General features: G+C 46.0%; 1 protein-coding gene across 1 annotated transcript in view; it reads right to left on the bottom strand.

The window, feature by feature from the left end:
* LOC130022168 (zinc finger protein 239-like) overlaps positions 1-14288 on the bottom strand; it is a gene marked incomplete at its 3' end in the record, with an annotated part of 130920 nt that extends 116632 nt beyond the window's left edge. Inside the window, exon 1 of the mRNA XM_056112936.1 lies at positions 14193-14288. Coding sequence (XP_055968911.1) covers positions 14193-14288 — 96 coding nt within the window. The remainder of the gene's footprint in view (positions 1-14192) is intronic.
* Positions 14289-14337: the final 49 nt, after the last annotated feature.

The following is a 14337-nucleotide window of genomic DNA, read 5'->3' as shown; positions in this document are numbered from 1 at the left end:
TTGTGCAAGGCTGGAGTGATAGCACAGCAGGTTGGGCATTTACCTTGCATGCGACCAACCCACGTTTGATTCCCAGCATCCCATATGGTCCCCCAAGCACCGCTAGGAATAATTCCTGAATGCACGAGCCAGGAGAAACCCCTGTGCATCACAGTGTGTGACCCCCCCAAAAAAACACAATTGTGTGGTTAATCAGAAAAAAGAACACAACTTTCTCGATTAGCATAAAAACATTTTTATGATGGCTATAGATATAGCACAGACCATGAATTGCTTGTCTGACACACAGCTGATCAGGGTTCAATCCCTATCACCTCACAGGGTTCCCAATCCTAGCATTATCAATGAGAACAGAGCCGGGGTAAACCATATCTCCATCAGGTGTGGCCAACCAAAAGTAAATTAAAAAAATTATGTGCCAGAACTATGGTCTTGTAGGGTACTGGCCTTGTACATGGCTGACCTGTATATCCCGGCACCACACTGGGTACCTTTTGGTACCGTTTGTCAGGAATCACAGGGTAAAACCATATATATATATATATATATATATGTATTTGTATATATATTATATATATATATATAATTTGTTCGCAAGTCAACCTCCACCAGCCAGTTTTGTAGAATGCAGGTTTGGGTTTTGGGGTTACAGGTGGCAGAAGTTTGGGCTTATCTGAGAGGTGCTTGGGGAACCCTGCACTGTACAGGAGACTGTACCATGTCAGACTGCTTGCAAAGACACGTCCTGCATTCCTGGCCTATCTCTGACCACAGGAATTCAAATTCTATAGAAATAATGTGAACCTTGTGAGAAGGATACAGACAGGGTCAGGGATGAGGCCCAACTGTTAGAGGTCAGGGCAGGGCTGCTGGCACCTGGGACCTCCTGGTGCAAACCTGAACCAGAAGTATAGGCTGCAATTTCAAAGGTTTGCAGGGGCCCGAAAGAGCTGACAGTGAGTGGGAGGGCACTTGTCATGAACGCAAAAGACTTAACTTCACATCCTGAATTGCCAAGGAGCGATCCCAGATCACTGCTGGTTTTGGCAAAAGCCCACATAGCCATCCCCCTCCTACCCAAATAAAGGCAATGAGTAGGTATCTGCCAAGAGCAGAAGTGTAAAATCTAGTAATATATTCAGAACGCTCATTCCTCTGAGTTTATTTTTTTTGGGCCCACATCCAGAAGTTCTCAGAGCTTACAGGCCAGGTTTGCAGACTATGATTTTACACCTATGGGTACATGATTTTACACCTATGGGTACCAGACTTTCGGTGGCTCTCTCCCTGTCTGCATTTGTTGTTCTCAAGCCACTTATCACCCCGGACAGCTGTTGCTTTGGACCGGCGAAAGAAGAATGAGGGCCAAGCTGGTTGCTGAGTAGTTGCAGTTTATTCAATCCCTTGTCTCTCCCAGCTCTCTCCAACCGTCTCTCCAACTTGCTCTACAATGCTCTCAGAGACTCCTCTCCAATCTCCCCAGCCACTCTTACTCTCAGCTCTCATCCTTCTCTCTAAGTCGCAACCATCTCTAACTCTGTGTCTCTTCTTCTCTCAGTCTCCTTCAATCCCTCTGTCTCCCTGAAGCTGCTCTTTTTCCTTCTCTCACCATGCCCCCCCCAGCCACGCCTCCCCAGGGGAAGCGTAATGAAAAATGTTTTTCCAGACTTCCCCATCACCTGTAGCCCACGGGGGCAAAGCACACCTTAATGTATGTTTCTCCTCTCCTTAGACCAGCAAATTACTTAATATATTTAGCACAGCAGTTGGGTGTTTGGCTTGCGAAAGGCCTGGCAAGCTAGCTTTGACATATTCAATATGCCAAACACAGTAACAAGTCTCAAAATGGAGACGATACTGGGCCCGCTACAGAAAATCAATGAACAACGGGAGGACAGTGACAGTGACAGTGACAGTTTTACTTCCTAATATTTACCATTCTGTATCGACACAGAACTAGACACTTTTAGGCTTGTGGGGTGACACTCCTGGGGACTTCTCACCACAAACTCAGACTACAGTGCTCAGGCCAGATCAATCACTCCAAATCCCAGCAGAGTCAAGTCTAGTTATTACTTTTTGATTTATGACAGAATTTGTCCATGACAATGCTCTTAACTTATAGATAAGCATTATGTTACTTTGGCCAGGCCCATTTTGATGCCAGGGTAGCTAGCTTACCACTTGACCTGGGTCCTTCCAGTCACTTATCAGGACCCCGCCTTTGTGGATCAAGGAAGTAAGGGCAACTGAGGCTTAAGTCAAGAGAGCAGATGTCCAGCAGGTGATATTATCTGGAGATAATCAACTCCCAAGCCACAGGCTTGTCTTTGTAACTGTTTTACTATATGCATACAAAATGCAATTGCTCTGAAATCGCTAATCATGCAAAGGACATTAAGGAGAAGAGAAAGACAATATTTAAAGTAAATGTCTGATCAGGAGATAAAGGTAATTGAAAAGTTTGGGGGCAATAAACAAAGACAAGCTCCCAGAGACCAGGGAGGAAGGGGAAATCAATATTATCCTACAATACCTGGTGATGCTCAGGAGTTTCTACTGGGTCTGCACTCAGTGCTCCGGGAGACTCTCCAGGATCCTAGGGGTTGAACCTAGGTCGACCATGTGAAAACAACACCCTACCCTGATCTACAATTGCACTGGTCTCAATTAGAGACAGTTTAGATGAACTTTACTGTGCACAGAATGTCGTTTGAAAGGATGGAAGGGACCCCTTGAAAAAGTATTTTATAAATGGGAATATGGGTCAGCTCCCAAGCTTCCCACATCCCATCAGGCAATTCCATTGAACTGTGATTACTCACAAGGTTGGTCACAGTCCTGGATTCCACCCATGTCACTTTAATAATATTAGAAGAAAAATGGCAACATTTATGATTGAATAGAGCAAAATTCCATCCATCTCAGGGTGGACGGTGCTCAGGGGACCATTTGGAATTCTGGGCATTGTACCTAGATTGACTGCATACAATCCACTGTACTAGCCTGATACTCAGTTTGAAATCATGTATCTGAAACTGCCTCCTGGGGATTTCCTTATAGGTGAGAGTCCACTGCTTGTGTGTTGTCAAGGGGTAGAGCATTGTCCAGACCGTGCTCTCTGATGTTCTTACCAGCCTTTGCTCCTTTTCCGTGTCTCCAACTCTCTGGGTTTCTACTAGGCCAATTCCTCTCTTAAGCCCAGGGCTGGCTTCAGAATCACTACATTTCACCCCCATCTGGATTTTACTTCCCTCAAGAAACTCATTGTCCCATGCCCCACCAGCTACCTACCTGCAGAGCTTGATTTCTTTTGACATGAAAACTCTCATGGCATATACTACTGATTAGAATCTTCCTCTGCTCTTCTACAAGGAATCAGCCAGGCCTGGTGGAATATCTCTTCCTGCATACTGTCATAAAGGCTCAAGTGATCAATTTAACCCCCATTGCCATGGGGATGCTGAGACAGGTGGGATTTCTTCTGAGGGTGATCAGAAGATCACCCTTCCCATGTCCTCACCACCAACCATCACCTTCCCTTAGAAGCCAATACTGGACAGAATCCCCAGAAATGTAAGCACTGAGGACAAACTTGAGTCCAGTATCACCCCGGTGGGACTATGTGAACATCCACACAGGAGAGAAACCGGTTAAGTGTAAGGACTGCGGGAAGGCCTTCAGTGGATCATAATAACTTATACACAGGAAATTTCATACTGGAGAGTTCCTATGCATGTACGGAATGTGTCGTGGCCTTTATCTGACTCTTACAACTTATTATGCACAAAAACTTCACACTGGAAAGAAACCATATGCATGTACGGAGTAAGGAATCTTTGCTTATTCCACATGCCTTAGTACACAAAAAAACTCACACTGGAGAGATAACTTATACATGTGAGCAATGTAGGAAAGCCTTTGCTTATTCCTGAAGTCGTAGTTTTCACAATTTCCATTTTGGAGAAAACCCTTATAATTGTGAGGTAGGCGAAAAGGCTTTTTTCTTCTCAGGTCCTTCTGAGCATTGGAAAGTTCTTACAGTAATTACACATTATTCGTGTCACTACTGTAGGAGGGTCTTCACTTTCTATTCAAACATTTTTTCCACAAGAAAACACACTGCAGTGAACCCACATATATGTAAGGAGTGTGACAAGGCCTTTGCTTATTTCACAGGCCTTTTGAAGCACAGAAAATTTCATACTGGAGACAAACCTTGTGTTTGTAAAGACTTTGGCAAAGCCTTCAGTTCCCCCTAACTCCTTATTAAACATAGGAAAACTCATACTAAAACAAAACATATATAAGGGTCTGAGAAGAACTTTACTCAATCCTCAAGTTTTGCTGTGTGTAGAAAAATTTATCCTGGATTGAGTCCTTATATATGTAAAAACTGATGGAAGATTTTCATGCAATTAACATAGCTTTCTGAACAAGAAAATTCACAGTGGAGAGAAACCTCATAAGTGTAAGGAATGTAGAAATGTCTTCAGTTTGTCCTCAGCCCTTCCTGTGCATGGGAAAAGTCATTTTGCAGTGAAACCTTATATATGTCAGGAGCGTGGGAAGAACTTTTCTGGATCCTCGGGCCTTATTATGCATAGGAGAATTCATACTGGAGAAAAAAAAATATATATATACATATATATATGTATATGTAAGAATGTGGGAAGCCCATTATTCGCACATGAGGCCTTTTAAGAGATTACTGGAGAAAATCCTGTAGGGAAGAAATAGATGAAGACCATCATGTTCCCTCAAGCTTTAGTAAATATAAAAGTTATGCTGGATCAACCAATTCCATAATATCAATGGCCTGGGTCAGAACAGGGACTTTAGGTAAAACAATTTTAGTTTCAACACGTGGGTGGGGGATTTATACAAAAGTACAGTAAGGAAGGAAATAATCCTGGTATGTGTGAAAGCTTCCTGTGATACTAGTACCACAAGTGAAAGGTACTTGCTGATTATCACCTGGACCATGGTTATGTTAATGTCTCGGTAGGTGGACTTCTGAGTATGTTAACGGATAAATAATGGTTCTTAGTAATAAAGCAAGGTGGAAGGAATTAAATAAGATGGAAAGAGGTACAAAAATTGCATTTTGTTTGGGTACTGTCAAGACTCACCTTGGTTTCATTCTTTGCTTTGATTCTGGCCTCGCTCAGAGGCCCTGATTTGCAGGGGTTCATCAACCACGATGCTGCGGTGAACTCTTTTGACATTGAGTAGATAGCCAAATCTCCATTCTTCAGGCCTTTCTGTTTTATGTTCTGGGAGCCACATTCCGCTGTGCTGTCCATAATTTGTGTCCAGGTCACTCACATGCAAGGAAGCACTTCACTCGCTGTAGCATGTCAGCACTCATTGTATTCAGCTTTCCATTGGATCTACACAAACATTGAGGGTAAATGTTTTGAGACTTACACTTTGGAAGCAGTAAAATCTAAGAATCTAATATTCACCCAATGGTAAACCCCATGTAGATCTGTGCAAAAAGCCAAGCCAGTCTACAAAGTGACCAGTGTGGTTTGCTGCCTGTTAGCTCCATGCATGCCTCCATGCTGGGGGTTGGTCTGTATGCTGTGTTTTACGTACTTAATTATCTATTTTCGTTTTTGGGGAAACCTGACAGTTCTTAAGGGTTACTCCTGGTGGTTCCCAGGCCACTATTGGGGATGTCAGGGACAGATCTCAGGTTGACCGAGTTCAATGCAAGTTCCCAACCCACTGTACTACCCCTCAGGCCACTGTTGGTTTGAAATATTGGTTCTGAAACTGCTTCCTGGGGTTTTCCTTGTAGGCATGAATCCACGGCTCTCGTGTTGTTAAGGGGTAGAAGCCTTTCCTCCTGTTCCAGTGTCTCTCTGGCAATCTGTGTTGTTACTAGATCAGTTCCTCTCTGCATCTCCAGAGCTGGCTTCAGAGTCACTATGCAATACAGGGTCGGGGAATTTTTTTCTCCAGACGCCCACTTTGTGACTTCACACTCTAACAACCACTGCTCTGTTCCTTTATGCGATCCAATTCCACTTGCAGTAAAATCCAGTTCCACTTTTTTGGTCACACCCAGCGGTGTTCAGGGGTTTCTCCTGGCTCTTCTACGCTCCTGGTCCTGCTTTGGGGACCCTATAGAATGCAGATGATTGAACCTCGGTCAGGTGCGTGCAAGGCAAATGCCCTGTCCACTGTGCTATCGCTCCAGCCAGCCAGCCAGCCAGCAAGTTTACACATTTACCTGCATTTTCCTAGTTGTTCTCTGCGCAGCTTGTGTCTGGCCCTTTAAGGCTGCTTGCAGAAGCGGAACTGACATCACTGCAGGGCATTCAGGTATTTGCGTGCAAGAAGCTGGATCAGGCCTCCACTTGTTATGCAGGTGAGGGGCGAAGTGGCTGTCCTGCGTGGAAGGGGTCTGTGAAGGCCGATTTCGTGGCAGGACATTAGCGGCCTCCCTTGAGCGCCAGCCCCCGCGCCTCCCGGTCTCCGCACTGAGGGGCGGGGCCAGGCCACCTTGGAGGCCGCTTTCGCGCTCTTTTTTCAATCCGTTCCCGAGATCCAGGCGGTTCCTGCAGCGCGGCAGGGTTTGTTGGGGGACACGGAGCTTTGGTGAGTGCAGTGGGGGCTGTACCGGGGCGCAGGGGTCACAGGTGTGAGTGTGTGTTTCTGGGGATCCCCTGCAGCCACAGTCGCCTTCAGCTCCGCCTTCGGGCAGTGGCGGATGGGCATGCGGCTGAGCGCTGGGCCTGCTGAGCCTCGGGGCTGCGCTGTCCTGACCCTCCCAGCACAGGACTGCGCTGGGCCCTGTCCTGGACGCTTTGGCCTGTACCTCCCTGCTATAGAAGCTGCAGATTCACCTAGAGGATCGGAGAGATAGCACAGTGGTTAGGGCGTTTGCTTTGCATCTGGCCCACCAAGTTTGATCTCGGAGCTCCACCAGGACGGGTGCCTGAGCGCAGAGTCAGAAGTTTCGCGTCCATATTGCCGGTGGTGCCTCCAAAACTATAAAAGGACTGTTAATTTTAGAGGGGCAGAGGGGAAGCTCCCCAATGGCAAATGACACTGTAGCCCTCGGTCACTATTCATTAGTAGCCCTGATGTCCAGGGCCATCCTGTGTGTGTGGATCTAGGGGTGGTTGCGTTTTGCAAGTGAAAATTTAATTTGGGGCACCTTTTGGTTGTATTTTGGGCACATCTTTGGAAGCTCGGGGTTTACTTCAGGAGCAGCACTCTGCAATTATTTTTTTTTTTTTGATCGTTAGGGGTCACGTGAGATGCCTAGTATCAATCTGGGTCAGCAAGGGAATCGCCCCTCCCAGCTTACTATCTCTCTGACTCCACATTGTTGTTTTTTTTCTAATATGTGGAATTTCTGTACCCTAAAATCAAGTTGAAAATTGCACCCCGACTCTTCATCTCTCCCTGATCAGGGCAGAGTGCGGCTGTTACACTGAGTACTGAGAGTTGTGTTCAAATAATGTATGGGCATGAGCTGTGTGCATTTGGTGGCAATGATTGGTCTCCCCACCCTGCCTGGTAAAGGGTGAGAGAGGATCGAAGAAGGAAACAGGGGCCAGGATGTTGGTGATCTGCTGGATATTAATTAACTTAACAATATTTTAGGCTTCATCTGTGAATTTCCACTTTTGCTCCTCCCAGAGAAGCTTATCATGTCCTTGCTTACATCCCTAATTTAGTTAAAGTTTATCTTTAACTGTTTCATTGTATTTTACCTCTCATTGTCTCAGTTCCCCAAGTCAGTCTTGATTACTTATGAGCCATAACTTTCTCTTAATTCTCAGCTTCATATTTGTACTGCTTTGTAGTTGAAGTGCTGTGTATTTGTACCCACTTTTCTGTTTCTCCTATAGCTTTTTGTTTTTACTACACAACAGTGTCTATGGTTAATCCAGAAAGACATCAATACTGTGCTCCTAATATTTGGTAGTTGATTGACTCTAAAGTTATCTACTCCTGGGCATAATTGCTTGGTCATCATTACTTGACTCATGCTTCGGTTGCTGTAGTTCATAACACCCCAAAAGGGAGGTTCTGCCGTGGGACTTGGATGGACCTGGAGCAAGTGGCAAAAATACCCTGGCATCCATATGGGTATTGTAGAAAGCAGAAATGCATGGTCTTGATTCAAACTGTTACAGCTTAAGAGACAGGAGCCCCATGGGGAAGGACAAGCCGAACTGGCCTGAGGTCTTAGTCTGGGATTTACAGTAAAACCTTGCTTGCTCTCACAGCCCAGAGAATTAAGTGTTAAAATCCTTATTTGCTCTCAAAGCCCAGAGAACTAAGTGTTGGGATCTTTGTTTCTTACTGTGTTTATCCAAACAACTGCAAGTATTGATAACTTATACAACTAGATGAAAAGATAAAAGCAATGTAGATGTCCCTGGGAGACAGAGAGTCTCCTTGGGTGAATCTCCCAATGACAATTTCCTCTGCCAAATGTTTATTTGCATAAATGATCAGTCACTCCTATGCCCTTATCTCACGCCCCCTCAGATGTTCTATAAGTATGGTAGCTGTTCTGCATTAAATGGGCCATTTTCACTTACGGTGTGGTTTTCTGTCTCCCTGTCTCTCTGTCTCTGTTGGGAAGGGATCCACATTTTAGTTTGTGGACTTGCTGTACCCGCATATTTTACTTTGTGGACGTACAGTGATCAAGTTGCTCCTTATTCCATTCTCCTTTGCACCTATACCAGTCTCCCACTGCTCTTTATCCCTCTCTTCACCCATCTCCCACAGGCTTTATTCCCCATCCCACAGACTTAGGGTAGCAAATACACAGAGATGTGGTTGTACAATCAGAGGATGTAAAGCCCTTCCCTGAAGAGAAATTTCTAGGACAAAACTTTGACTCAGAAGGAGAGATCAGCTCAAGGGCAGGATTTTCTCTATGGACATATTTTTTCTTTGCTTAGTTCATATTCATTGAAACAATCATCTTAAATTCACACTTAATCTTTCTGTTTAATTTGAATGGACACAGTAAAAGATCTATTAAGCTTATAGGGTGTCTCTATTGGGAATGTTTCCTATAGCTCCCAGACTACACTCCCCATTATAGGATAGTCCTTCCTAACCCCAGCAGGATCCTTACCCAGTTACTTATGTTTGGGTCATGACAAAATTTTTTATGGTGCTTACCTGTCCCTTTTTAATGCCAGGGTAGCTCACAACTATCCTGGGTCCATCCAGTCTCTTGCTTTTTGGGTGCTAAGAACGAAGAATAGCTGAGGCTTAAGTCTCATAAATATGAAAATGCCCAGGAGTGTATAATATCTGGAGTCAAATAACTCTGAAGTTACAAAAGCATAACATTGTCTTCCTTTGTCCCTACAAAGCTGAGGGCTGGGGGCATGGCCATCCCGATCCTGCCAGCACAATCTTCCCAACTGGGACTGCACTGGTCCTTGTCCAGGAGCAAAAAGGATATTTGTCTAAAGTAAACTGCAGAGGACATTAAGGAAATAGAAAGTCAAAATTTGACTCACAAATACAAAATCCAGAGATCTCTGAAGAATTTGACTTTACAATTCACAGTTTCTGGTTAGGGGAAATGGGTGATTAATGCATAGGAGAAGCAGAGCACCTAAGGAAATGGGAGTGATTCGGGAGCATTGGTATGGGTGTTACTCAGTAAGCCTAAACTCCTTGTAGCAGAAGAGAAATGATGGACCAATGATAAACCTAAATTGTTTAGAACTCTAATCCAACAAAGGTAAAGGGTTTTGTTTTTTAAACATCTTGCTATCTTAGTTTTGGTTTTTCAGGAGTAAGGACATTTGCTCAGGGTTCAGCTTGGCTGTGCTAGGAGCACATTTACTTAGGGCCAGAGACATAGTACAGTGAGTAAGGATTTAACCATCCAAGCAGTCGACCCAGGTTCCACCCCTGCATCCATATATTCTGTACCAGAGTGATTCCTGAGTGTAAAGCTAAGAGTAAGCCCTGAATATGCCGTTTGTGGCCCCCAAACAAAAATCACACAAAGACACACTTGTATATACACACATATATGCACATACAATTAAGAAAGATGCAAAATGGAGAAAGAACAATAGAGTTTCGGTAGCAGGGAAAGATCAAGAATAGGGAATTTTTAAGGACCAGAAATTTGACTCTTTAAATGTTTCACTCTAGAATTTGTCATTGCACATTATTTCCCCCCCCCTTCGGTAGAATTTGCCTTTTTTTGTTCTTATATTTTTTGCCATAGCATACAGTACTCAGTGTTTACTCTTGTGTCTGAGCTGAGGGATCATTTGCAAGAGTCAGGGTAACATTGTGTGTCTAGATATCTTTGGTTCAATGTTTGGTGACAACTGCAGGATCAGGGGACTTCTCCTTACCCCCGGGACCCATAGTGTGTGACCGACCACTCCAGCATTTGCCTCTCCATGCCTTTTTTTGAGTCCATCCCCCTTGCAGTACGGATTCACCTAGGAGGCAAAATGGTTCTCAGTGCCTAGACTCTGGCTCTTTAAGGCACCTTATGGAAATAAAAGTGATGTCATAAGTAATGTCATAGTTCATTTTCCATCCCTGACACTGACACTGGGGCTGTTGTGTACTTGCCAAAGGACAAGTAAATTTGCGCTCTATCCTTAAAGAGGGATTCTGAAGGCGGGTTTTGTGGCAGGATTCAAGCAGCCTCCTGTGAGCACCCCGCGCCTTCCCATTTCCACACTCTGAGCTGAGGGGCCGAGCCAGCTTTGGGGGGTACTTTTGCCCTAGTTTTTCACTTGTTCTCTGAAATCCAGGTGTATTCTGAGGTGCGGTGGAGGCTTTAGGGGGATGCGGAGCTTTGGGGGTGCAGTGGAGGCTGTCTCAGGGTTCAGGGGTGGCAGCTGTGAGGGTGTGATCCCGGGGGGCCTCTTTGGCCACGATCGTCTCCAGCTCCAGGATGGGGCAATAGTGGGTGAATGCGAGAATCAGTCGGGTCTTGGCCGTACCAATCCTCCCAGCAGTCCCATGTTTGAACCATCGGCCCTAACCTAGCTTCTTTAGAATCTCCAGATTTGAGGGGCAGAGCTTCAGCCTCTCCACTTCATGGCAGGAGATATTTTGCTGGTCATCTTCATTGTCTGCCGTTTTAGCCAGGGTTATGTGGGGTATGTGGGGGGGAAGGGGACCTGCAGGTGGCTGAGGTTTGCCAATGAAAACGTATTTGGGGGGCTATTTTTGATTCTTTTTATTTTGGGGGGAGTGGGAACACACCCGGAGATGCTTCTGACTTACTCTAGCCTCTAAGCTAAGGAATTATCCCTGGAACTGCTGGGGGCCATATGGGATGCAGAGGATTGATCGGTTCATCTGGTCCAACACCCAAGTCACATTACTGCCTGTCCAACAATACTGGTGTATCTTTTTCCGGGTCATGAATTTCAGGTACTTCACATCAAGCTGTAAGGCAGACCTGACTCTTCATCTTTCCTTGAGCAGACAACCACTGGAATCCGGGTAAATATTGAGGGTAAAGTTTTTTTTTTTTTTTGCTTTTTGGGTTATACCTGGCGATGCACAGGGGTTACTCCTGGTTTCGTACTCAGGAATTACTCCTGGAGGTGCTCAGGGGACCATATGGGATGCTAGGAGTCGAACCTGGGTCGGCTTCATGCAAGGCAAACACCCTACCCGCTGTGCTATCACTCCAGCTCCAAAGGGCTTTTTAATGTTTATTTTTTAAAGAATATTTTTGTGTGTGCGGGGAGGGGGAAGAGCTGTGTTCATGACTCACTCCTAGTATTTTTGGAAGAAATTTATATAGGAAGGGGCGGAGCAAAAGTACAGCAAGTAGGGTGATTGCCTTACACACAGCCAACCCACGTTCTGTGTCTTGAATCCCACTGGTCCCCACACCTGCTGGGAGTGAAACCTGAGTGCAGAGCTAGGAATACTCCCTGAGCAATGCTGGTTCTGACTCAAAGAAGAAAATCATGCACACGCACCCGCACAGACACATACACATGCACACAGAAAACGTGTGATCGTAGAAAAAGAGAATAATAATTCATGGAAAACCATACCAGACAATCAAAGTTTTAAGGACCTGCTATTTGTCTATTTAAATGTTCTTCCCTCTTATTTTGCACATGAATTCTGTTGGTTTCTTGTGCTTCGAATTTGCCTTTTTGTTGCAGTATTTTTGGTCATAATCTACAGTGCTCAGGTCTTAACTCCTGACAGTTCATATTATGGTCCCTAGTAAATGCACTGGTTATTTGAATTATTTTTCTATTGAACCATTTGCGCAGTTTTCTAATATATTCTTGGACGGCAGGAGCAAGTGTTGGCTGAGGCTCACGCAGATGTTCCGTTTCAGGGATAGAGTAAATCAGGACCCATAAGGTCTCAGATCCAGCGCGAGAGAGCAGGGCTGTGCCTCTGACCCAACTGTACCCAGAAGTGATCTTGGTCCCCGGGACAGAGTGCCCAGGCGCATGTTCTTGTCCCTGCTGCAGGAGAGTGGCTGAAGCTTTGTCCACAATATGTCCCTGTGACTTTCCCCATGGCAGAGCCACATCCAGGCTATAGTTCCCAGGGGCCAGCACTGCTGCCAGCTGCAGGGGCGCCAGTACTTGGGAGCACCGGGACTCAGAGTCAGACCGAGGCTGGGCCTGTAGGGATTTTCCTGTGCAATTCAGGGAGGAATTCGGGGACCAGAGAGGGCCGTCGTTTCCTCTCCTATTGCCTGGGCCCAGGATCCTATCCTGAAGTGCAGCACAGATGCCAACAAAATTTGCATCCCCAGCGGAGACAGGAGCTTCTGTCATTGTCTCCCTGAGGTGCGATTATGAGGGTGTGGCTGGTCTGAGATCAGGGGTGGGAGGAGGTGCTGCTCTCTGGTGCTCACTGTTCTGACTTCTTCATGTCTTTGCACAGAGCCTCCTGCTAATTCTCAGCACAACAGTGGCAGGAGAAGATGGTGATGCGGCTTCTGATAAACCGTCCAAAGGTAGGAATAGAGGGACAGAATGGCATGAGGTAGTGCCAGGAGTGCCCGGGCTTCCTGGGCGATCTGTTTTGAGTTTCTTTTGGATGGATTCCAAGATGAGACTTCCGATCAGACCACGCCATATTTGGCTGTGGGACCGACCCAGCGGTGCATGAGGAATACTCAAAGCTCAGTGCTCAATGATCACTCCTGACATGTCTAGGAAACCAATGGGATGCTGGAGGTCCAAAGATTTTGTCTTGAATTTTCTGTTTTATTTGGGAGTGATAGCACAGCGGTAGGGTGTTTGCCTTGCACGCAGCCAACATGGCCGACCTGAGTTCGATTCCTCCGCCCCTCTCGGAGAGCCCGGCAAGCTACCGAGAGTATCTCGCCCGCACGGCAGAGCCTGGTAAGCTCCCTGTGACGTATTCGATATGCCAAACACAGTAATAACAGTCTCCAATGGAGACATTACTGGGCCCGCTCGAGCAAATCGATGATCAACAATTTGGGGTGCAGAGCAAAGGATTCTCACAATAAATCCTTGTGCTGCACTCTGGCATTGCCCCTGGCAGTGCTTGTGGGACCATATGGGATGGTGGGGATCGCCAGTCCTACACGCTGTTCCCGGAGCAGCTGTCCTGTTACGCCAACCTGCTGCTTCATTTTCTTTTGCATTGTTTTTGTACTCAGCCATCCTCTTTACTCTGTTCTCTGGATTCACAACTGATGGGCATCAGAATGCCCTGGGGTGTGCTGGCCACATTTGTGTACTGTCAACTACAGTGACCTGGACCCCAGGACTTATTTTTCCCCTGTTTTGTCCTTCCTGCTCTGGAGAGCCTTGCCTTCTCAGTCATACAGTCTTATATTCACATAAAGTTATGTGTGGATTTCTGGGCAAGCGCTGATCCCAAGGAGAAAGAGCCAAGGATCTCTGAGGCCAGTAGAGATGTTGGGGTGAAGAACCTTCTCCTTCTTTGCAAGGGATTTGGGGCGGTCTTGAGCAGTGTGTTCTTACAGGCACACATGCCATGCACCACTCTGAGTAGTTGTCTATATGAACTGTAGTTCTTAGTCCTAGTAGTCATGAGCTGTGGGGGTGCAGTGGTGAGCGTGCAGTCGTTTTTGCTGCACCCAGGGATGGTCTTTTGGATCGTGCAAGTCTGCGGTCAGGTGATCCTCTCTACAGTGCTCACTGGACCAGTGGTGCTCGAATTGGACATTGGGTTACCAGGAAAGGCAGATATATCCAAGAACTTTCTGTATAAAATCCTCCCACTTTCACAGATCTAGCTGCCTTATGTGATTTCTGGGGCCCGTCAGCCATGCGTCTGCATGGAGGTTGGTTCATTCGAAGGGGAGAGGACTAGCGGCAA

This window comes from Sorex fumeus, unplaced genomic scaffold (assembly GCF_029834395.1).
Source record: "Sorex fumeus unplaced genomic scaffold, SorFum_2.1 ptg000019l, whole genome shotgun sequence".
NCBI classification, from domain to species: Eukaryota; Metazoa; Chordata; class Mammalia; order Eulipotyphla; family Soricidae; genus Sorex; species Sorex fumeus.
Note: the sequence above shows the minus strand (reverse complement) of the source record. Positions and strands in the feature narration are given on the sequence as shown.